Source organism: Podarcis bocagei, assembly GCF_964188305.1.
Source record: "Podarcis bocagei genome assembly, chromosome: 3".
Lineage (NCBI taxonomy): Eukaryota > Metazoa > Chordata > Lepidosauria > Squamata > Lacertidae > Podarcis > Podarcis bocagei.
In genome coordinates this window covers 82,792,237-82,815,762 of record NC_138127.1, presented here as the reverse complement: position 1 = coordinate 82,815,762, position 23,526 = coordinate 82,792,237, and the positions used below count along the sequence as shown (strand labels likewise).

The 23,526-nt window shown below is 41.9% G+C and overlaps 1 protein-coding gene across 2 annotated transcripts in view; it reads left to right on the top strand.

The window, feature by feature from the left end:
• KCTD3 (potassium channel tetramerization domain containing 3) overlaps nucleotides 1-21,402 on the top strand; it is a 36,301-nt gene extending 14,899 nt beyond the window's left edge. For both annotated transcript variants that reach the window (XM_081187103.1, XM_081187102.1), the window contains exons 9-18: nucleotides 2,160-2,350; nucleotides 6,232-6,347; nucleotides 8,111-8,198; nucleotides 8,374-8,490; nucleotides 9,561-9,731; nucleotides 14,013-14,168; nucleotides 15,353-15,449; nucleotides 18,969-19,153; nucleotides 19,510-19,648; nucleotides 20,149-21,402. In XM_081187103.1, coding sequence (XP_081043229.1) covers nucleotides 2,160-2,350; nucleotides 6,232-6,347; nucleotides 8,111-8,198; nucleotides 8,374-8,490; nucleotides 9,561-9,731; nucleotides 14,013-14,168; nucleotides 15,353-15,449; nucleotides 18,969-19,153; nucleotides 19,510-19,648; nucleotides 20,149-20,713 — 1,825 coding nt within the window. In that variant the 3' untranslated portion in view covers nucleotides 20,714-21,402. The remainder of the gene's footprint in view (nucleotides 1-2,159; nucleotides 2,351-6,231; nucleotides 6,348-8,110; nucleotides 8,199-8,373; nucleotides 8,491-9,560; nucleotides 9,732-14,012; nucleotides 14,169-15,352; nucleotides 15,450-18,968; nucleotides 19,154-19,509; nucleotides 19,649-20,148) is intronic.
• Nucleotides 21,403-23,526: the final 2,124 nt, after the last annotated feature.

The following is a 23,526-nucleotide window of genomic DNA, read 5'->3' as shown; positions in this document are numbered from 1 at the left end:
AGGGGGGTGGGGAACTCTTATCGAGGTGGCTTTCCACGTTCAACAGATGAATCAGGAGCACACTCTTAAGGTTGCTCTTGATCCTTCCTTGGTGCAGCCCAAATTGCAACCTTCAATACATGCTTGCAAAAAAAGAGTCTGTGCACGTCTGAATTTTCCTTTCCAGCTGTAATTCAGCACTTTTTGAATTTTGACTCTTTTTGTTGCCCAGTGATTGGACAGGAAGAATCAGGAGCACACTTAGAGTTTACTTGTCTTGCACTTGATGTCCTATGCCATTACGTAACAGGGTTGGATGTGCTTTGGGCCAAACTATGCTGTGGGCCAAATGAGGTGCTGCAAATAAGGCTGCAGGTTTCCCACCACTGTAGATTAGTTACAACATTTCTACTATACTGTTGCTTTCTGTCTAGTTTGCATTTGAGTGTTCAACAGTGAATGAATACAGTGGTGCCTCGCAAGACGAAATTAATTCGTTCCGCAAGTTTTTTCTTCTTGCGAGTTTTTCGTCTTGCGATGCACGGTTTCCCATAGGAATGCATTGAAAATCAATTAATGCGTTCCTATGGAAACCTCCTTCAGACCAGGTCCGGGGACATTCTGTCCCCCGACCTCTTCTGAAGGCTGGGGGGGGGGGGACAAGGGCTTTTCTTCCCACCCCCAGCATTTTAAAAAACCCCGGGACAGTGGAGGACTTCTCCGCTGTCCGGGGCGATCTTAAAATGCTGGCGGGCGGCATTTTAAAATCGCCCGGGACAGCGGAGGACTTCTCCGCTGTCCGGGGCGATGTAAAAGCCCCCGGGAAGGCAGGCAGGGGGGGAGCAAAGACTTTCGCCCCCCGCCAGCCTTCAGAAGAGGTCCAGGACCTCTTCTGAAGGCGGGCGGGGGGCGAAAGTCTTTGCTCCCCCCCCCCCGCCTGCCTTCAAAAGCCGTCCGCGATAGCGGGAAGCGCTTCCCTGCTATCCCGGACTGCTTTTAAAATGCTGGCGGTGGGGAGCAAAGCCTTTCGGCCCCCGCCGGCCTTCCTGGACCTCTTCTGAAGGCCGGAGGGGGGGAAAGGCTTTGCTCCCCACCACCAGCATTTAAAAGAGGTCCCCGGAGATTTCCCTATGGGCTTTCGTCTTGCGAAGCAAGCCCATAGGGAAATTCGTCTTGCGAAGCGCCTCCAAAACAGAAAACCCTTTCGTCTTGCGGGTTTTCCGTCTTGCGAGGCATTCGTCTTGCGGGGTACCACTGTACCCATCAGCCTGCATATTTCCCCATAGCTATCTATGCACACGAGGAAAGAAAACACTCTTCTCTTGTGCAAAGATGGAGCAGCTGCTTTGTTCTGAGCTGCACAAAGAAGGATAGAAATGTTCCCTATACTGCCCTCATTTATACCATACTAGACATGGTCCCAGCATAATTTTTTTATGAATGATTTTCATGCTCCAGACAAATAAATTACATCTTACAAGGACAGTCTCATTCAGAATAGTTATTATGTAGTAACCTTATTACATCCCATTCCACCAGGCTGCAGCAGTTTTGGTTGAGAGACCCAAATATCATTGGTCTTTTCCCCTCCCCCAACTGTCTCCATTCCAGCCACTCATTATAAGAACTATTGTGGAACTTTAAAAGTTAGGGCTTGCCTTTCTTGTTCTTCTTTCCCTACCCATCCTTTTTGTGTTGCATCTGTTAGATTGTAAGCCTACAGGCAGGGAGGGACTATCCCATTTTTAATCTGTGCACAGCACCTAGAAAGTGCTATTATGCTTTATAATGATACATCCCATCTCCCTCCCCATTGCTGGGAATCTGCTGATTATGTGAAATTAGCAAGAGAAAGATGTCCCAGGAGTCTGCCTTTCAGAATAGTAGACAAAGTGTGTTTCACTCCTTTCCTTTGAAACATATTGGTTTAGATAAATCCAGACTGTGACTTATAATAATCCACTGTTCCTTATTGGATATATCTAGATCTTATCTTGTAGGTACCGAAGTTAAGTTTCATTTTTTTCTCCTCTGTTTGTAGGCATTTTAAAAAAATATGATATACATCAAATATTTTTTCTGCTCCCTTTTGACAAGTTGGAATAACTGTTCATTGAAGTTTTGGCATATCCTGGAAAACCTGCTTGCAAAAATACGTTTTTGTTTATCTTTTCTCTTAGAATCAAAGAATCCTCTGGATGGCAACAAGTGTTCACGAGTCCCTATTTAGACTGGACTATTGAACGTGTTGCTCTCAATGCCAAGGTTGTTGGTGGTCCACATGGAGACAAAGATAAAATGGTTGCTGTCGCATCTGAGAGCAGTATCATCTTATGGAGCGTTCAGGATGGTGGTAGTGGCAGTGAAATAGGCAAGTGTGCACTCTCGTTCCTGTTCCTAATAATATATATTGGCTCACTGTTTTCCAATTACACTGTGCAATTGCTTGTCAAACTTTTTGGCCACAGTGAATGAAAGGTAAACTTTTGTACATTCAACATTTTATTTCTTCATATAGCTGCTTCTCTATCCATCACTTATACGCTAAAGCAGTATCTTAATAGGAAATAAGATAAAATCTAAAAGCCGTGCTTGGCTTAATGGGTGCATAGTGGTATATGTCACTTATTGAAGTCTTCCTGAAGCCCTGTTGTGATAATAAGTAGAAAGTAATTTAATTTTTGACTGACTTATTTCAGCTCTGCATGGTGAACCTGAATGTGGGAATTAGAGATGACAGTTTGGAATGACTGCCAGCTTGTCTTGTTCTTACTAAAAGCCATGTTTCTCAAGGTCTCCTTCTGATAACCTTCAAAAAACACAATTTGGGCAATGCTTTGCTACTAATAATCTTTTGAGCAGAAATTAGTCGAGATAGCCAGCACTGGGCACCAGACAGCTTTAGAGCCAAGGGCTTCATGTTACCAGAAGGTACATAAACATGAAAAGGGCTTTTAGAGAAGCCAAATACTTCACTCTGCAGATCTGATTGATAGCTTGACTTACTTATTAAAATACATACTTGCTTCCAAACATCAGCAGTGGCCTTTTTGAGCAGGGGCAGAGAGAAAGATACAAGGAATCTTTTGAGTTCCAAAAGTAACATTTAAGTAATAGGGTAATGATAATGACAGACTGTTTCCTCTAGCCACAAAGAGCTGTCACCATAGATTTAATCTACTTGCCAGCATAGATACAGTATCTTCATGCATTTTTCCAAAATAAGTTGTATGATTAGAGAGGTACTCAGTAGAGTAGGTTTGTTTTCTGCCCTCAAGTAATTAAGCCCCCTGAGGAAATCAGTATTTTAGTGGGGGAAATGATGTGGACGTGTGAATATTCAATTCTGTTGGGCTGTTGTGTCTGCACATTGGCAGTATGGAGATTATTAAATTTATTCATCAGATGTTTAGAGTGTCCTTCAATATGCAGTAATCATGTGGCTGACAAAGTTTGAAGAAGTAAAATAATAATACAGTAAAACAACAACAATATTTACTTAAGGAATTGCATAAGAGCAAAATACACTTTTGTCATTGTCCCAGATGTTTATTATGGTAGAAACTATGCTCCATCCATGCTGGTAGCAGATAAAAGTATGGAAGGGGCTTGAACTTGGGATCTGCTGTGCTGTTTTGTAGCTCGATTTAGAGGGGCTTGTAGCAATCTCTCCCCCCACTCCCTTTTTCCTTCCAGGTAGAATAGAGCACTGAAAGAGAAATTATTTTCTGTCGCTACTTTCTTCTTACCCATTCTTACATGCCCATTTATTATTGTGTTTCCTGTGTAAATCATATTCTTAGCCAAAAGGAATGGCAGTTCATCCAGTCAAAGGAAGGACAGGTGGCCTACATGCAGGCATGGATTTGGATTATAGCTGGGATCCTTGAGATTGCATAGTAAACTCATACCAGTGTTAACCAGTGGAAAAAGAAAGTAGTACTGAGCAAACAGGAGTGAATTATACTTCGGCTTTTAACATTACTTCCAACTCTTCTTCAACGTTCTGTTGTGTCAGAGTCAAGAACACATTTGACAAAGAAAAGCCCCTTCAAGCTTTCCCCTCTGCATTTAACGAAATCTAAATTGGGCTTTTCAAGTAGCGTTAATGAATTTTAACTTTTAAGTTAAGCGTTTAAACGGAAAATGAACAATCCGGCTTCATTAGAGTCATTACGTTATGTAGCATGCTCTAAAAGTTATAAATGTTCTGAAATTAATACATCCCAAAGAGTTTTCAGTTCATTTAATAAGCAAAACTCTTCTCTTTCAGAGAACTTTACAGGCCCATTTATCTAGCAGAGCCTAATGTTAGCAGCCCTGCCTTAGGATAGAGAAGTAGTGCTTTGTTCATGTCCTGTAAAAGAAACAATTTGTTGTTACAAACACTCTTCAGAAGCTGACAACACCATCTATGGAAAATTGCAAGGGCTGGCATCTCCATGATAGAGCTCTCCCAGAGGCTGTTTTCCCTTCAATATTACTTACATAAGATACCACTACTGGATTGCTGCTATAAGCAATATTTTACTGAGAGGGCCCCTTAAGACAAGAACCTGTCATTACTTATGCCGTCGTCTTCCCTGTGGACGGCCGTCAGGATTGTTGAGCCTAAGCAGGAGTGACACTTTAAATTCCTTCAGACTATTCATGCTGTCTTCCTTGATTTCCCTGAACCTCATCCTTCTCCAGAGTAATCAATTCTAGTTCTTTCTCTCCTTTTTATTATTGCCTGCTTTTAGGCGCCCTGCTGTTAAATATAGTCAGTATCAGAGATGATCATATGTCCTGAAAAATTATTTGGCATTTTAATTAAGTCACTTTATGCACCAGGCTTCTTGACTGTTATCTGAAAACAGCAGCTACTGTCCTCTTCAAAATACCATTTTGGTATCACAGTTTACCCTTGTAAAGTCTGGAATTCTGAAGGGTCTTCAAAGGGTTTATATAGAGCTTTTATACTTAAAAATGTTCATATAATTGCATGGTTCTACTGCAGGTTTAATTAACTCTTTAAAATTACAATTAAAAACTATACTGTGAAGTCACTTAATCTGGCAACATGCTAAACTCTTTTGCTGCAGTCTCCAATACTAATCTTATTAAATCTGATCTGATGGCTACAACTGACAAACATTCTGTCAAGTCACCCCCACCCAAGAAAATAAACTTGGAAAAGTACAAGATCTCTTCAGTCTTGATGTATTCTGACTATTTAAACACTTTACATTCGTATTGGCCATAGTAATGAATTAATCAGCCATGTCACTTTGTGCCACAAATTGGACAATTCATAATTGGAGAGAGGGTTTGCAACAATGCGCACATGGATCAATTTAACGTCATAGAATCAAAGAATGAGGGTGGCATCAAACAAAGTATTTCTGCTAGTGCAAGGAATGCTAGATTTTTGGTTGTGCAATGGAATTTCCCTCTGGCTCCTCCTCCCATTCACTCTCTAAATCTGTTCTAGTAGTAGATAGGTAGCCGTGTTGGTCTGCCATAGTCAAAATAAAAAAATTCCTTCCAGTAGCACCTTAAAGACCAACTAAGTTAGTTCTTGGTATGAGCTTTCGTGTGTATCTGAAGAAGTGTGCATGCACACGAAAGCTCATACCAAGAACTAACTTAGTTGGTCTTTAAGGTGCTACTGGAAGGAATTTTTTTATTTTAAATCTGTTCTGTTCCCCAACCCTCCAGAGCAGATTGGGGAGGGCACATGGGATATGTGAGAGGGCAGAGGGGGCATTCTGTTGTGCATAAGGAAATCATTGTGATAATGGAACTTCTTCACTGGATACAGTCCTGAGAGTCTGTTTTCAGTATGAAACGAGAAATGGTTAATACAGATTGACATAGAATATAACCATTTTGATTTTGTGCTTGCGACAAGCATGACCGTGCAACCTGCTGTTCCTTCTGCCACTTGTAACCTCAGTACATATTGAGGCATTTGTTGGGTCTCACGAAGTAAATGTGTAGAAGAGACTGTACCCAGTCACAGCGGGTTATGTTGCTGAGTCTTCCATTAAACCAGCCAGCAGCTGGATAGAATATTGTTACAGCAGAATATAATGTATTTATTGCCTTCTTACCTGATTAAAAAAAAACCTCTCTAACTTTCTTAAAGCAGCATTGTAATGCTCACATTGCATTTTGATTTCCCCCCTCTTTATGTTGGTTGATCATATTTGTTCTGGAAGCAAACTTAATACACACTTTCTTTGGTGGTTGTTTTTCTTCTTCTAATAGGAGTATTTAGTCTTGGAGTTCCTGTGGATGCTCTCTTCTTCATTGGCAACCAGTTGGTGGCTACTAGTCATACAGGAAAAGTTGGAGTATGGAATGCCGTGACTCAACACTGGCAGGTATGTTAAACAGAAATGCTTAATATGACATGTTTTATGATACTGTAAAAACAACATAAATTCTGAGGGTGCTAGTTTGCAAAGTTTATCATTACCTATTCTTAAGGATTCTTTTTTATTATCCTTCGTTACAATTTATTATTGCATTTACTTGTAAGTCAGACTGCATCAAAGACAAACAAGTTGCATGTTAATCTTGAGGACCCTCAAAAGCTCTCGAACTGATTGCATTGCACATCATGCCTCAAAGATATCTATTTTATATTTCTATTCTCAAATGCCCTGTGATTTTTATATATTATGCATTCTGACAATGAGAATAGAGATTCTTGGATTCCAGACAAGACCGAGGGAAGAGCTGGGCATTCATGCAGGAAACAAACCTTGTAACACAGCCAGATGAATGTTTCTGTGGCACAATGTAAAGACACTGTAATGAAATCCAAGAGGCTGCCTTGCAAATCTCGAGAGGCAGAAGTGACCTAAGGCTGACTCCCGTGGCTGCCACAGTACTGGTTGAATAAATCCTGATTTTACCCATAAGTGACAGTCATGCCAATGACTAACACTGCAAGAATGCAAAAAGCCAAGTGATATAACATAATAATCTTGTTACGTATTGAAAACTGACCTAGTACATTTGAATCTAACACAAACAGCTAAAACCGCTTTAAAAGTTCTGTCAGTACCTGCTTAAAAACTCTTGAGTCTCTGCCTAATCTGCAAGAAGGTGATCTATGTTTTAGGTGTTACTTTAGGAGTTAATAGGCATTGTCTGCTTTATAGCTGTACTTATCACACATGTCCTCTTCACATTATGTACACCCCTCCTTGGAAGCTTGCTGAAGTTGTGTGAATATTTTTATGGTAAGAAATGGTCTTTCTCTCTTGCGAATGTAATGGCATAGTGGGAATGAATAGAGCTGTTGGGTTACATTTGTAGATCTTATTGCCCTTGCTGTGCAATGGAGGGTAAAGCAGTCTTTGACGTAACCTGGTCCAGATTTTTTTGGCCATTATATGTAAGGCAGCACCCTCATGGCTCTGGAGACCGACTGGCTTCTTATCCAAGGATAACCTCCCCCTGGATTCATGTGATCAGCTTCCACCCCCTCAAACTGTATAAACAAGGCAGACTGGACAAATGTGTTCTTGACTTGGAACAGCAAGAGAAATCTGGATGGAACTGATAACAGACTTGCTGATCATTATTGCTCTTGAGCAGATCAGTTACTTGCTAAACAACGCTGTGAATTGCACTTTCTGGAATTGCTATTTGGTGGGAACATTTGAAGGCAAAAGTGGACTTGCAGGTTATTTGGAAGCTGGTTCCTGAAAACTGTCTTCACTTTACATGTTTGATTATTCAGTCAGAAGGGGAACATTCTCAAAGAAGTATCAACAAAATACTATTTTTGTTTTAATTTTCATGGGCTGTAATGCTCTTGAGAAACAAGCTTCCTGTGGTTACGACATCTGAAAAATAGTTAGAGAAGCTACTTTCAAGATGTGGCAATGGGGTTCTTTCACAGATTCATAAACTTTTAGGAAGTTGCCCTATATTATGTAAATTTTAGCATTCTTTCAATAGCTCCAATTAAACTCTAATAAAATTATACTCACTTTTAAAAAGGAAAATTGTAGTACACTGGCAGACGGCATAGGTCCATATTGCATTGGTTCTAGTGAAATACTGAATACATTCTGATGGAAAAAAATGCAATTTTAAATACTGTACATTACTTGCATTTTATTTATCTTAGGTTCAAGATGTTGTTCCCATCACCAGTTATGATACTGCTGGGTCATTCTTACTGCTGGGCTGCAACAATGGCTCCATATATTACATTGGTAAGACTATGAAATTTCTCCCATTCAAAATTAGCAACATTTATGATCTGAATTTCTTTTATTTGCTACCTTAAGATGACCATTATACCTACTGTTCAGTGCCCCAATATATTTTGATGATGGGTAATTTATAAATAGGTGAATAAATGTGTGTTTTTAAATTTTTATTTTACAGATATGCAGAAATTTCCACTACGAATGAAGGATAATGATCTTCTGGTGACAGAACTTTACCATGACCCTTCCAATGATGCCATAACAGCACTTAGTGTTTATCTCACACCCAAAACAAGTGTGTACCATCTTCACCTTTAATATCCTTTAATTATAAATGTTTGATACTGTATGGGAGCATTATTATGACCTTCTCAATGCATCCTTTTGTAGGAAATTTAATTTAATGTTCCATTTTAAATTTGTCCTATTGCAAGGGAACATACCAAATGATATGTTCAACTGGAAGATGTTTGTGGATTTTGGTATTTTTTATTTATATTTTAAAGAACAGGAAATTCAGAGGCATTATTTTTTCCTTTGTACGTATATAGATGACACGTGAGCACATTATGCACATTCAAGCATAAGTTTGTGCAGCTAGAAATCTCACACCTGCCATTTCCTAGTGCAGGTGAAGAGAGCCCAAGTATTGTGTTTCTGAATGGCATAAATGATACATCAGTTGCTGAATTATTTAACAGTATTTCTTTATAGGTGAAGCACATTATCCACTTTATCACTGAAACCAAGCAGCCAAACTTTTAGGGCCCCTGTCATTCCTATTTAAAAATGGTTGTCTTCTACAGTGCAGTTTTGAAATAATATTTTTTGCAGGGTGAGTACTGGGGAAGTGGAGGCTTCCTTGGTGCCACTGTCAAGAATGGGGGGGGGGAATGTTATGCACCATGTAGCATGTTCATTAGAAATCAGGATTGCATGCCTGTCCTTTCTCAGTTTACACTTGATAAAAACCCAGGTTTATTGCTGTATGTAATTTGTTTAAACCGTTTTAGGACTAGAGGTGTCATATTCTGGAAGATGGCTTAGTAATGCAAGAAGTTTGCTTGCTGCACAATTCCAAACTTTTCTTTCAATTTTCATTTTTTGTTCATACCTTGCCAACATTGCTTGCCAACTTTCATGATGTCTTGGGGATGGGGGGAAAGACATTGGCAGTAATTAATGCTGAGTTGTTACAGAATAGTAAGAGGCAAATATTAACATGTAAATGGGGCACATCTCTAGAAAGTATTGCAGCTGTGTACAAGCCTCTCATTGGTTTATGCAGAATTCCTAGGCAACTTCGAGCCCCTATTTCATATTGGAAGCAAGTGCAGTTTTGTATTGGTGTTTTGTTTTCCGTAGGTGTAAGTGGTAATTGGATTGAGATTGCATACGGCACAAGTTCAGGAGCAGTGCGTGTGATTGTGCAACACCCAGAAACGGTTGGATCAGGCCCTCAACTCTTTCAGACTTTCACAGTTCATCGAAGCCCTGTTACAAAGATCATGCTGTCGGAGAAACATTTGGTGTCAGGTAATCGTGTTGGAAGAAATGGGATCTCCTGCCATTTTCTATTTAATTTGTATTCATTTCTTCATATTTCTGAAGCTAGAAAGAGAGTGGATAAAAGCCACTTCCCCACTTGCACCTCCTGTTCATACTGAGTTTCTGGTGTGAAAGCCCAGTGAGATTAAGAGGTCATGAGTGCAATTTATAGAAGAAAGTAAAGGTAGCAATGGTGATATGGTGAGGCGAGGCACAAACGCAAATATCCATAGCTGGATAGGAGTTGGCAGTCACTGGGCAATATATCCTTTACTTCACAGACTCCTCCCGGGGCGTGTGTGTGTGTGTGTGTGTGTGCGCGCGCGCGCTTCTGAGAGAAATGAGAGGTATGGTGCACTATTAGCACACGGTGATGCACTGTAGCTCCATCTTAGTGTGCTTGGTGCTTCCTGCAAGACGTAAGCAGACTATGTTTATAGGAATTAAAAAATTGTCCAGTAGCACCTTAGAGACCAACTAAGTTTGTTCTGGGTATAAGCTGAAGAAGTGTGCATGCACACGAAAGCTTTTACCCAGAACAAACATAGTTGCTCTCTAAGGCGCTACTGGACAGTTGTTTAATTTTTTTATTTATTTTGACTGTGTCCGGAGGGGCGCAGAGTTCTTTTTAAAATGTTTTAAAATGTTCCTTTTCTTTTTCCTTTTATTTTCTGTATATGCGGGGACGGGGATGGGGGTGGGATGGATGTTTAGTTGGGAATTTGTTTGATTTTAATGGATTTGTAATTTTTATAGTTTTTCATTTGTATTGTTTTTTGTTTTCTGGGTTTTTTTATTGTTTTAAGGTCTTATTTTGTTCTTAAGGGGAAGGGTCAGGGCTGCCGGGGAGTGGGTCCCAGCCAACAAAATGGCTGGGGTATGTTCCACAGAGGGGGATGCGCTGGGACAACTGATCTCAGTGATCACGGGTGGGAGGAGGAGTTACGCTAAGACCAGACCATGTCATTACAGAGGAGGCAGGTTTAGTCGTTGTCTGAGGACTATCCCTGCCTCCGGGTCTGGTCCTGTCCAGACGGATACTAGAATCAGCAAGGGATACCCACATAGCCTGAAGGTGCTGCTGTGCAATGCCAGGTCAATGATTCATAAGACCACTGCCATCCATGACTTGATCATGGATGGAGGATTTGACCTGGCTTGTGTAACAGAGACTTGGTTGGGTGAAGCAGATGGGCCTGTTCTTCCTGCTGCTTGTCCACCAGGTTTCTCTTACGCACAGCAACCCAGGCCTTGTGGGCGGGGAGGGGGGGTTGCAGTGATTTTTAGGAAGTCATTAGTTTGCACCAGGCGTCCTATTGGGAAGACCCAGTTCTCTGAGTGCATGTTCTGGAAGTTGGGCAATAGGGGCAGTACAGGATTCCTTTTGGTGTACCGACCTCCCTGCTGCACCAAGGATTCCCTGTCCGAGCTGCTTCAGGTCGTGGCGGATGTTCTCCTGGAGACACCTAGTTTGGTTGTCCTAGGGGATTTTAATATCCATGCCGACACGACCTTACAAGGGGCCGCTCGGGACTTCGTGGAAAGCATGGCCTCCATGGGGCTGTCCCTGAATTAAGTCTGGCCCAACCCATAGCCGTGGACATGCCTTGGACCTGGTGTTTACCTCCATGGATGTTGGTGTTCTGACACTAAGAAAAAGCGAAACAAAAGAAGTGCCATGGTCAGACCACTTCCTGGTGCAACTTGACTTCTCCGCGACCCTTCCCCTCTGCAGGGAGGTGGGACCGATTCGGATGGTCCGCCCCCGCCACTTAATGGATCCAAATGGTTTCCAGAGAGCGGTAGGGGATGCTTTATCCCATGTTGATGGCCTTTCAGCTGATTCCCTGGTGGCCCGCTGGAATGTGGAGTTAACCAGGGCTATTGACTGTTTGGCTCCGAAGCGCCCTCTCTGATTGCATGGAGCCCGGACAGCCCTGTGGTTTTCCACGGATCTGAGGGCAATGAAACAATCGTTGAGACGGCTAGAGCGCCGGTGGCGGATGACCCATTCTGAAGCTGACCGGACACAGGTTAGAGCTCAGTGTCGAGCCTACCAAGTGGCGGTAGCGACGGCGAAGAAGGCTTTCTTCGCCGCCTCTATTGCATCTGCAGAAAACAGCAGCAGGAGACTTTTTCAGGTGGTCCGCAATTTAGCGGAACCACCTGCTACATCGGGGCCCAGTACGGGCCACATGATCTCCTGCAATGATTTTGCAAAGTTTTTTGCAGATAAAGTCGCTCAGATTCGGGAAGAGGTAGACGCCACCGTGGGAGCAGGGCCGGGGCGGGAGAGTGCTAGAGTCCTGTCTAGTCAAGTTGCGTGGGATCAATTCCAACCTGTTACCTCCGAGGATGTGGACAGGCTGCTTGGACGAGTGAAGCCAACCACTTGTCTCCTGGATCCTTGCCCATCCTGGCTTATTAAAGCTAGCCGGGAAGGACTGGGCGATGGGCTTCGTGGGGTGGTGAATGCTTCCCTCCGTGAGGGAGCCTTCCCAGACCCGCTGAAAGAGGCGGTTATTAAACCGCTTCTTAAAAAACCATCTTTAGATGCGGCCATGATGGCCAACTATCGCCCAGTCTCAAATCTTCCATTCTTGGGCAAGGTGATTGAGCGAGTGGTTGCTGAACAACTCCAGGCACGCCTGGAAGAAGCGGACCATTTGGATCCCTTCCAATCGGGATTCAGGCCTCATCACGGGACGGAAACTGCCTTGGTCGCACTGGTTGATGATCTCCGGCGAGCTAGGGACAAAGGTGAGAGCTGTTTGCTAGTTCTGCTGGATCTCTCAGCGGCGTTTGATACCATCGACCATAACATCCTTCTGGACCGTCTTGAGGGGCTGGGAGCTGGGGGCACTGTTATACGGTGGTTCCGCTCCTTCCTCCTGGGCCGTGTTCAGAAAGTGGTGGTGGGGGATGAATGTTCAGACCCCTGGGCTCTCACTTGTGGGGTGCCTCAGGGTTCTGTCCTCTCCCCTATGCTTTTCAACATCTACATGCAGCCGCTGGGAGAGATCATCAGGGGGTTTGGGCTGGGTGTTCATCAGTATGCAGATGATACCCAGCTCTACCTTTCTTTCAAATCAGAACCAGTGAAGGCGGTGACAGTCCTGTGTGAGTGTCTGGAGGCGGTTGGAGGATGGATGGCGGCAAACAGATTGAGATTGAATCCTGACAAGACAGAAGTACTGTTTCTGGGGGACAGGAGGCGGGCAGGTGTGGGGGATTCCCTGGTCCTGAATGGGGTAACCGTGCCCCTGAAGGACCAGGTGCGCAGCCTGGGAGTCATTTTGGACTCACAGCTGTCCATGGAGGCACAGGTTAAATCCGTGTCCAGGGCAGCTGTGTACCAGCTCCATCTGGTACGTAGGCTGAGACCCTATCTGCCTGCGGACTGCCTCGCCAGAGTGGTGCATGCTCTGGTTATCTCCCGCTTGGACTACTGCAATGCGCTCTACGTGGGGCTACCTTTGAAGGTGACCCGGAAACTACAACTAATCCAGAATGCAGCAGCCAGACTGGTGACGGAACGGCCGCCGAGACCATATAACACCGGTCTTGAAAGGCCTACATTGGCTCCCAGTACGTTTCCGAGCACAATTCAAAGTGTTGGTGCTGACCTTTAAAGCCCTAAATGGCCTCAGTCCAGTATACCTGAAGGAGCGTCTCCACCTCCATCGTTCTACCCGGACACTGAGGTCCAGCACCGAGGGCCTTCTGGCGGTTCCCTCCCTGCGAGAAGCCAAGTTACAGGGAACCAGGCAGAGGGCCTTCTCGGTAGTGGCGCCTTCCCTGTGGAACACCCTCCCACCAGATGTCAGAGAGAACAACAACTACCAGACTTTTAGAAGACATCTGAAGGCAGCCCTGTTTAGGGAAGCTTTTAATGTTTGATGTATCATAGTATTTTAATATTCTTTTGGAAGCCGCCCAGAGTGGCTGGGGAAACCCAGCCAGATGGGCGGGGTATAAATAATAAATTATTATTATTATTATTATTATTATTATTATTATTATTATTATTATTCAGACCAACACAGCTACCTACCTGAATCTATGCCTATAGGACAAAGGGACCCACAAGCACCGCCAGTTCAGACATTTGGAAGGCACTCAAAATACAAACCAATTCTTACAAAGTTCCATTGAGGCTACAGGCATGGAGATTAGTAACACAGAAATATTGTGAGGTTTTGACTTTGGTTGAGGTTTAGAATGATAGCTGTATCTTTTTGTGAACCGTTTTTCTTGTACTTTTTCTAGTTTGTGCAGATAACAATCATGTTCGGACCTGGACAGTGACACGTTTCAGAGGAATGATTTCAACACAGCCAGGATCGACTCCCTTGGCATCATTCAAAATTTTGTCCTTGGAAGAGACCGAGAGCCATGGCAGTTACTCTTCTGGAAATGATATAGGTAGATAAAGCATTCTGAGTGGAGCAGCCGGGTAGCTAATCTGTTCTTTGAGACTCTGAATGGAACATTTCTATCTTGCAGTGTTCAAGAGAGAAGAGGATATGGGAAATGACAAGAGGAGGGGATATGGGAAATGGCCTGTAGTGGAAGAAGTAGCTGCCTTGGGCTAGATGACAGGAAGGTGGTCCAGGGATTCACTTCTCAGTGACTGAATAATTTATATAGCACTTGATTGTAAAAAAAAACAAAAAACAACCAACCTCCTAAGCAATTTACAAAAGTATAAACATTAAATTTCCAGATTAAAAATAGTTAAAACAAGTATTTAAAAGCATTCAAAAGATAATTAAAATCAGCAGTAGCTAAAGAGAGATAAAGCATATATAAATTCTACATGGCCTAAACAAAAATGTTTTAAGTATTCACCAAAAAAGAATATGAAGCAGGGAGTTGGGATTTCCAAAGTGTAGATGCTGCCACACTAAAATATCAGTTTCTTAAAAGTGCAGAAGGGGTATTACGTGGCACTTGTGACAGAGCTCTGCAAACAAACAGTTGAGTGGGTATCTAGGGGGTAAGCTGGACCCAAGCAGTTAAGGGCTCTCCACACTAACCTTGAACTTGGCCTGGTAGCAGATGGCCAACCAGTGCAGATCTCTGAACAGTTAATACGTTTGCAAGTGCTCTTTTACCCACTCTGTAGTTTTGTATTACTCAGGGTAGTATGAAATAATAGATGAAATTAAGATTATAAAAAGTGGGGGAGGGACTACCATTTTCTCTCTCTTTCTTGGCCCCATGACCCTCCCTTGGCAAACATGTTTCTGAGGATACAGCTAAAGCAGAGAGAAAATGACTAGTAGCTGGTGACTACTAACAATAGTTTAATCCATAAAAAACAGGGTGATGATTTCGAGACTTCCTTAAGGGGAAAGGAACAGTATTGAGTATCTACGAACAGTATTGAGTGAGGGATTGTTACGGGCCACATTGAGGTAGTGATATAGGTGCATTGTTAAACATTTTGGACAGCTTTTTGAAAACTTTCACAGAAAAATTGGAAACTAGTACATAGAACTCAATGGGTGTTTATCTAATGTGTTTACTGTGCAGTATATATATTTCAAAAATGTTCAATGGCCTTGAATTAAGGGGGAGAAATCATCTTTGCTTTCCAATTACAGGACCATTTGGTGAGCGTGATGACCAACAGGTGTTTATCCAAAAAGTTGTTCCCATCACTAACAAACTATTTGTGAGGCTCTCTTCTACTGGGAAAAGGTAAGCAACAAAATTATTGTGCAGCTGGGTATTAAAGTGAAGGTCAAGATTAATTGTAAATTTGTAGCCTAGTAATTAACAAGAAGTTCTGTTTGTTTTTACTGTGTTAAGATTTGCTCAAGAAGTGTTACTGTGGTAAGATTATGTCAAGAATTTTAACTGCAATGATTATAAAATCCCAATGTTTACAAAATGGTGTGAGCTACTGTATCACCTAAGAGCATAATAATTCTGTTCATTGTTAATGTTCCAAACAAATTACCGTTTTTAGGATTCTCTGGTTAAGTTTCCACGATTAGCTCTGGCACAACAATCGGTGTTAGATTGTCAAAATAGCTTTGGCTGACACTAAACTACCATGACTTTTGTCTCTACCTCGGATTAATGTATGATAAAAGATATCTCTGCATCTATGAGATTTCCATTGATGACATGTGGTAGTTTAAAAAGAGGGCTTCCTTGTTAGGGTGCCAGTGTTGTTTTTCTCACATCAGGCCAGGTGATTAGTGCAAATGTTCATCTCACTGTTAGTTCCACATAGACAATGGCAGAAGTACAGTCAACTAATTCTCTTTGTATCCCACTCTTCTCAAATTTTGCTTCCATTATCTCTTTCCACTTTGTGGACAACATACATTATACTTCTTCCACTGCTGCCTCACATTTTCTTGGCGCAGGGGATACTGAAAGAAAATGAAAAGGCCAGCATAACTGTTGTACCCAAGACCGAATGCATAATGGAATCACAGAATACCTTCATGTTTGTGCCATGATGACTCTCTGGTAATCCTGTTGGCTGGGAGGGAGGGCAGGTTACATTCTGCACATCGTGTTTAAAATTATCACTAGAATAATTGTTCTACGCCAGGTGTGGAAATTTATAGTTCAGTGGCCTCTGGAGAGCTACAACTCCCATCAGCCCCAGCAAACATGGGCCATGGCCCTGGCAACATCTGGAAGGCTAATAATGATGATGATAATTAATAATAATTGTATGATTTACACCCCGCCCATTTGGCTGGGTTGCCCCAGCCACTATGAGTGGCTAACAGAATATGTAAAACATAATAAAATGCCAAATATTAAAAACTTCCATAAACAGGGCTGCCTTCAGATGTCTTCTAAAAGCCAGATAGTTGTTTATTTCCTTGACATCTGAAGGGAGGCTGTTCCACAGGGAGGGCGCCACTACCGAGAAGGCCCTCTGCCTGGTTCCCTGTAATTTTGCCAAACATTCCCTACACCTGCTCCACACTCTCAGCAAAGATAATATTTGAGAATATGAGTCCATAATTGGGGGGCTTAGTGCTGTGCTGATTTCGGGCAAACAGTGGCAGGAATGAAATACAGTATAAAAATTCCTGCCCTAACAAAAGCTGTTCGAACTCTTCTCTCTCCCCCCCCCCTTGAAATGGTAAAGATAACGTCCACAAAATGCATGCACCAGTTTCTCTCCACAAGGTCAAGACCAGCCCTGTATGAAAGCAAGTTTGTGTCGCTTTAATACTGTGTCACAAGGATTAGGACTCAAAGCTGTTTATTGCCTCTGGATCCTGCATATTCTGCGTCTATTTTTCAGCTATTAGATCCTTGGCAATGAGCAGAAAAAATGAGTGGGTGTCATGGTATCCTACTTTTGCAGCAGAGGGCTATGATTCTGCATGTCCAACCTATCTCTAAAATGAATTTACTCAGTTACAGGAATGTTTCAAGAACTAAACATTGATAAGTATTTGAAAATCTGGGTACAAGGATATAGAAGGACAAAGAATCAATTTGGGTCTTGGCTTTACTCATAATAGTAAAATTTGTATTTTACAACCATAGTTTACCTGCAGGCAGGTTTGCATTTAACTTCCACTTTTTTAATGGCCATTTAATTATATCCCTTATTTTAGAGCTCTCTTCTGTTCCTCCCATATGCTAGTGTGTATTGCTACCTTTCATAAAATAATATGATATGTTGCTTGGCCATTTAAAAGTAAATGAAATCCAAAGACGTGGAAACAGCAGCTAAAGTGTTTTTGAAAGCCCTGGATACTAGTTAAAGGAAATAGCACTGTTCTAAAATTGAAACTGCTAGTACAACCAAGGCCACTAATAGTGATTCACCGACACACAGTATCTTTAACACATGGCCTATCGTTTCTTATTGCTTAATCTTGTAATGAATAAAACTCTTTAAGGGAATCAATCTTCTTTGCATCAAAGTTCATTACGTACAATCATAAGCAACTGTTAGAGAAATTAATCAAGAGTACATTTTCTGTGCACCTAGATTATCCCTTTGACAGCTTGTTTGTTTTTAAGCAAATAGCATTAGAAGCCTGTAATATGGTTGGAGGCCAAATTATCATCCCAATAAATGTTATAAATCACTATGATTTAATGTTCTGTTCTTGCACAGGAAGAAACTGCCACACGTTTATTAAAATTGGTGTTGTACTAGGGTAAATCTTAACATAATAACTCAGAGCTTGTTCAACTTTGACCTCTTTCTGTTCTCCTCCTTCTCTTTTGATTACTGCAGGCATAGTCTAATCAACCTATGCCTTCTACATGTTAATTAAACCTGCATTCATGTATACCCATTTTATCTCAGAAATAATTGTGTTGGTTATTGCTTCCCATGGCAGCAGTTTGCATTGGGTGCATTCAGATGTTCCAGATTTTCTTTTGCATTTGCTCTTGCACTGCTTTGGGAACATCTACTCTGCCATCTTCGCTAAAACGAGATGGGTTCTCAATTACAAAGCAGAAGTTGTAGTCACAGGTTTCTCTTGGAATTACTTAGGCAGAATTTTCAAAAAAGCATATGCCAGTTTATAGAACATTTCCTAGAACAAATACTTCCAGGAGAACCTTGTGACTACCACTGAATTTCCCACTAAATTTGGGGAGGAATTGTGGTCCTCTTGATACGGCTTAATATGCAAGTTGACAATTTGTGATTTACCACTAGCAAGGCACTGCATGGATTCTGACTTCTTGGCAGTTATGTGGCTATTTATGAGATGGAAACAGCTGAGTTTTTATTCTGCATCAGAATAGAGCAAAGCATTTTCTAGAACATTCTTTAACATATGCATGATGATATTATGGTATAGTACGGCCACAGTCTATAACCCTACAAGCACATCAGTGCCAGTTGCCGGCTTTGGCAGACCACATCTCATGAGCGCCCTGAGGTTCTTCCCCCTTCCATAACTGTCACAGGGCTGCATTGCTGATTCTTAGCTTGCATGTCAGATTGGATATTTGGATAACTGAAAGGCAGAGAATATCTATGGTGTGTTATGTAGTAACAAAGTGTCCTATTTTGAGTGCACTCTTTAAATAAATTTTAGAAGACAGTGCTGTCTTATCTTGGTGTTTAAGGATTTCTTCGTCAGGTAATAACACTTCTGTTACAATTTTTGTTTTACTAGTAATCTCTAAGCTTTTTACCTGAAAATGAAAATGCCCCTTGTTTTTGCAGATTGGTTGACTTAATGTGCCCTTGTGCAATTTCTAATGCAGGATATGTGAAATTCAGGCTGTAGACTGTACTACCATTTCATCCTTCACTGTACGAGAATGTGAGGGATCCAGTCGGATGGGTTCCAGACCACGGCGCTACCTTTTCACAGGGCACGTGAATGGCAGTATTCAGATGTGGGACCTCACCACTGCTATGGATATGGTTAATAAGAGCGAAGAAAAAGGTATCTGCCTTGATATAGTCAGATGTGCAATAATCCAATTTTTCTATTAATGAAAGAAGCCAGATTTAGTAGTTGTCCAGTAAGATGTTGTATTCTTCCTATACTGCAGTTCCAGTATTGCTTAAAGCAGAGGTGGGAAGAAGGTAGATTGAGGATTTATTGGTGGATCTCCGGGTGAATTGCAGGAGATCAGCAAGGCTGGATAGCTAGGAACAGCATGCTAAAAAATGGCAGGGTTCTACTTCAGTATTTGGCTCAAACGAGACAGTGTGCTGATCTGGATGGGCTATGCAGTGTGGGCAGACTATGGCCGTTTAAATGCATGTGTGTCTGATCTGTGTTTTTTCTCTTAAAAGATGTGGGTGGTCCTACAGAAGAAGAACTGCTTAAGCTTCTGGATCAGTGTGACCTGAGCACATCTCGCTGTGCGACTCCCAATATCAGCCCAGCCACTTCAGTGATGCAGCAAAGCCGTCTGCGTGAATCCAGCTCTAGGTATGTCCTTGCATGTTTGTACTGGCTGGTAAATTGTAATCCGAATCTTTTCATTCAGTAGTCAACATTTTGAGACTTGGATTTTTGTTAGACATAGTGGTTCCCTGTTAGAACTGCATGTTACAGAAAGTGATAGCCAACATGAGCCCATACTCAGATTCATTGATTTTTACTGGATCTATTCTTCAATGTGACTAATAATGTAGATATCAGCCAGAGAAGTCTCCTTTGGTACAGTCAGCTGCCCAACTATCAAAAGGTTACAAGTTTCATTTTTGTTAAATATGCAAAATAAGTGCCTCCCAGAAAGATCAGATACGTTCCCCCATTAACATTAATTTCCACTATCTTTGTGTGGAATAGCTCTCGTAACATCACAAGCAACAGCACCATAGATGCTCAAAAAGGAAAATACCTTGTTTCTTGCTTGTGGTATCTGTTCAGTGTGACTGTGTTCATTGATACTGGTGCTCTTACTCATGCATATAAAATATTTTCAGCCTCCAGTTGCAACACCGTGAAATGATCCACGAAACCACTACATACGGTTCCATACGGCCATATAGGGAGAGCCCTTTATTAGCCAGGGCACGAAGGACAGAGAGTTTTCACAGCTACAGAGAGATCCAGGCTTTTAATTTGAACAAAACTATGGTAGACAGAGGTATTCATCAGAATGGCAACCAGAGTCCTGTACAGACAGAAGTGAAGAGGACAGGTGAAAACATAACTGACAAAAGGGCTTCAATAGCAGCACTTGAGATAAGAGCTACCAGAGCAGCAGATGGGGCAAGTGATGGTCAGAAAGTGCCCGAAAATGTATTGGAGTTGAAGAAACGAGGAACTGATGAAGAAAACGAAGCCAAAGCAGACAATAAAAAGAAAGGTGGATTTGAAGGAGGAGGATTCCTGGGGAGGAAGAAAGCACCTCATCTGGTGTCTTCACCAAGTATTGTGGAAGGAGGATCTGAAACATCTGGGGCAGCTTCGCCGTCGCCTACAAAGACAGCAGTTTCCCCACGGCATAAGAAAAGTGACTCTAACTGCCAGGATTATACCTTGTAAAAATGCTGAAGGATATTTATATCCGAAATATATATCAAAGGTTTTAAACACTAAACTGAATAATATGTTTACATTTATGTGTCTGTGGACATCTGTAAGTCTGTGTCTTTCAAGATGTTCTTGAAGTAGAATAAAGCAGGATAGGGAACACATCATTCTACACAAAGGACTTGGCTTCACAGCACAACCAACAGAAGCATTTTTAAAGTATTCTAAATTGATGTTGACTTCATATAGCAATGAATATGAAGTCCATTTCTGGTACAGACTTTGATTTCAAGCTTTCTTTAATGGAGGCTGGCATGCACTACCATTTTTGTTGTAAGGGGAGCATTTTCTAATGTCTGTAACTCTGATTCCCATTTGTGGCTCTGCACATGCTAAATATTTAAATGTATGTTGCCTACTTATTGGTCTTCAGTGAGTTCGGTCTCTCTTCATGCTTTTGTGGTTCCATATTGGGAATAATAATGGAAAGAGGGTGGCATGGCCACTTCACCTTACGTTTGCCTTTTCTGCTGTTGAGTCACCATATTTTTTACTAGTATTAATAAACTTTGTATACATCACCTGGTGCAATTTGTTAACTTAATCATACTGCAGTTCTAAACATCTTGTTACTGATTTGAATGCTATAAAATATTATTTTGCATATATTTGTCTTTAATATTAAAGTATAAAGAATTTAATAGTTGTGTATTATTTTACTTATGAGAAAAACCACTTATTGCTTACAAAACTGGCAACACCTCCTGGAAAGCATTAACAGTTTAGATAAGCAACAAATATTAGCAATAAGAGAGATTTAGATTCAGGCCATATTAAACTTGTGATCTGACTCTGCAACTACCCTCTCCCCCCTCCCCCCCCCATATAGGGTAGCTTTGGAATACCAAAAGAAAAGCATTGGTGAGCTTTTACCATCTTCCAGCTTGAGCCAAACAATGAATCTAAAAGAAGTAGCTGTCTTTAGAATCAATTTTGAACATTGGTATATTGTATATCTCTCTGTTTCTGTAAGGTTTTTTACATTCCTTTTTCTTCCTGTGCCATCCACACACATAGTAGGCCTGGAACAATTCAGATTTGTGTATACATTCCTTTTCAGTAAAGCATAATCCCATACATTCTAGAAGACGAGTCAAAACAATAGATACACTTTGAGATAGACACAATCAGAAACACCCCCACCATAGCATACCCATTCCTCCAAAACAAACATGGGAAAATCCCCACAACACTAAACAGGATCACACAGGAAGGGGGGGGAAAGTAGGCAAATTTTCCCCAACCACATCTCCATTAAGCCCCCAGCCCATCATACAGCCCAAAACTTCCAAATAAAAACATGGCAAGCCAAAGGCCTACACCACCTAACAATTCTACAAAAATAACAAGCCCATATCAACACAAGAAATACAAGACAAACTAGGGGACACCCAAATACCCTGGCTAACAGAACACCAACTACATGCCTTCTTAAATAATCCAGCAGTTAAAGACTTCCGGGTTAGCGCCATCGGCAATAGCGGAGTTCCTCTGACCGAGAGGAACCCGCTCCACGAAAATCGGGTCTTGCCGCCACGGCAAAGGCGGAGACCCCTCAAAAATCCCAGGCAGAGGAAGCCTGGGAACGTGGGATTCGGCTGACACCAAGAGCGCCTCCCCTACTCGCAGGGAAACCCTTTTTCAGGGATCCGAAGTGAAGTGAGGTGAGTGGCGCGGTGTTTTGAATCGACTGCTACTTTTACGGAGTGAAGCCGCACAGCCGTTGCCGGAGAGCACTGACTTTTTCCTGTGGACAATTGGACTCTAAACAAGTACCCATGAGTAGAACGGAAAATTGGACTACGAAACATTTTAATTTGGCACTGAAGTGGGAAGGTTCTAAACAGGAAGTCCGCCTTCCGCTTTTGTAAATAGATTGAAGCAAAAATTTTGCAAGCTAAAGTCTGGAAAGTCGTATATAAAGGACTAAATTTCCTTCAGTTAAAACCACCAAAACCCCTCTTGGAAGCAGGAGAAGAGGGGGGGAATCTTAGATTGTTTAAGCCTGCAGGAGAGAGAGTAAAGAAAGATAAATTTCCACCGTCTCAAACCTGGGAACAGGGTGTCAGAGACAGAAATTTTTGGGGAAGTTCATTGACTGTGAATGGAACGTCTTTTGACAGATAGTTAAAAAAGAGAAACATATTGATCCCAATGTTGCCTTTTGCATCCAAAAGAAACAAAATATTTGAAAAATGAAAGTAATTTTCTTTTGTTGGACCTGCTTTCAAAAGATGGATACAAATTGAAATTGTCTCCTCTAGAGGGAGCTTGTTAAACTGTTGCTGGAGTCGATCTGGGGAATTTCACAGCTGTGGAGATTAAGGATCGTGAGACCAGACTCTGACATTGGATAAGAATGTGTTTAGAAGAAGTTTTGGTGCTTGCTTTTTGCAAGACAAGCGCTTTGTTGGAGCAGCTGCATGAGAAGATGGATTTGATGACTGTTGCAGTCAATAATTTTGGACAAACAGTGAATACTCACATAGAAACCATTCAGGAACCAACCCAGGAATCTGTTTTGACAGGGCAAGTGCAAGTGCAGAAGATAATGGATGAGGTTGTTGTTGAACCTCAAGTAACACAAATGGAGAGACCTGAGGCCCTGCAGGAGCATAAGCTGCTGTTTTTGAAGACTGAACCTGGAGAAAGTCTGATTTGGAGAGAGGGAGCATTGTTTGGCTTGGAGATGGGAAGTTGGTTGGATCCCCCTAGGCAGGGACGTTTTGGCTTTTGGGATTTGGTTTTGGGCCGGGGGGGTCTGG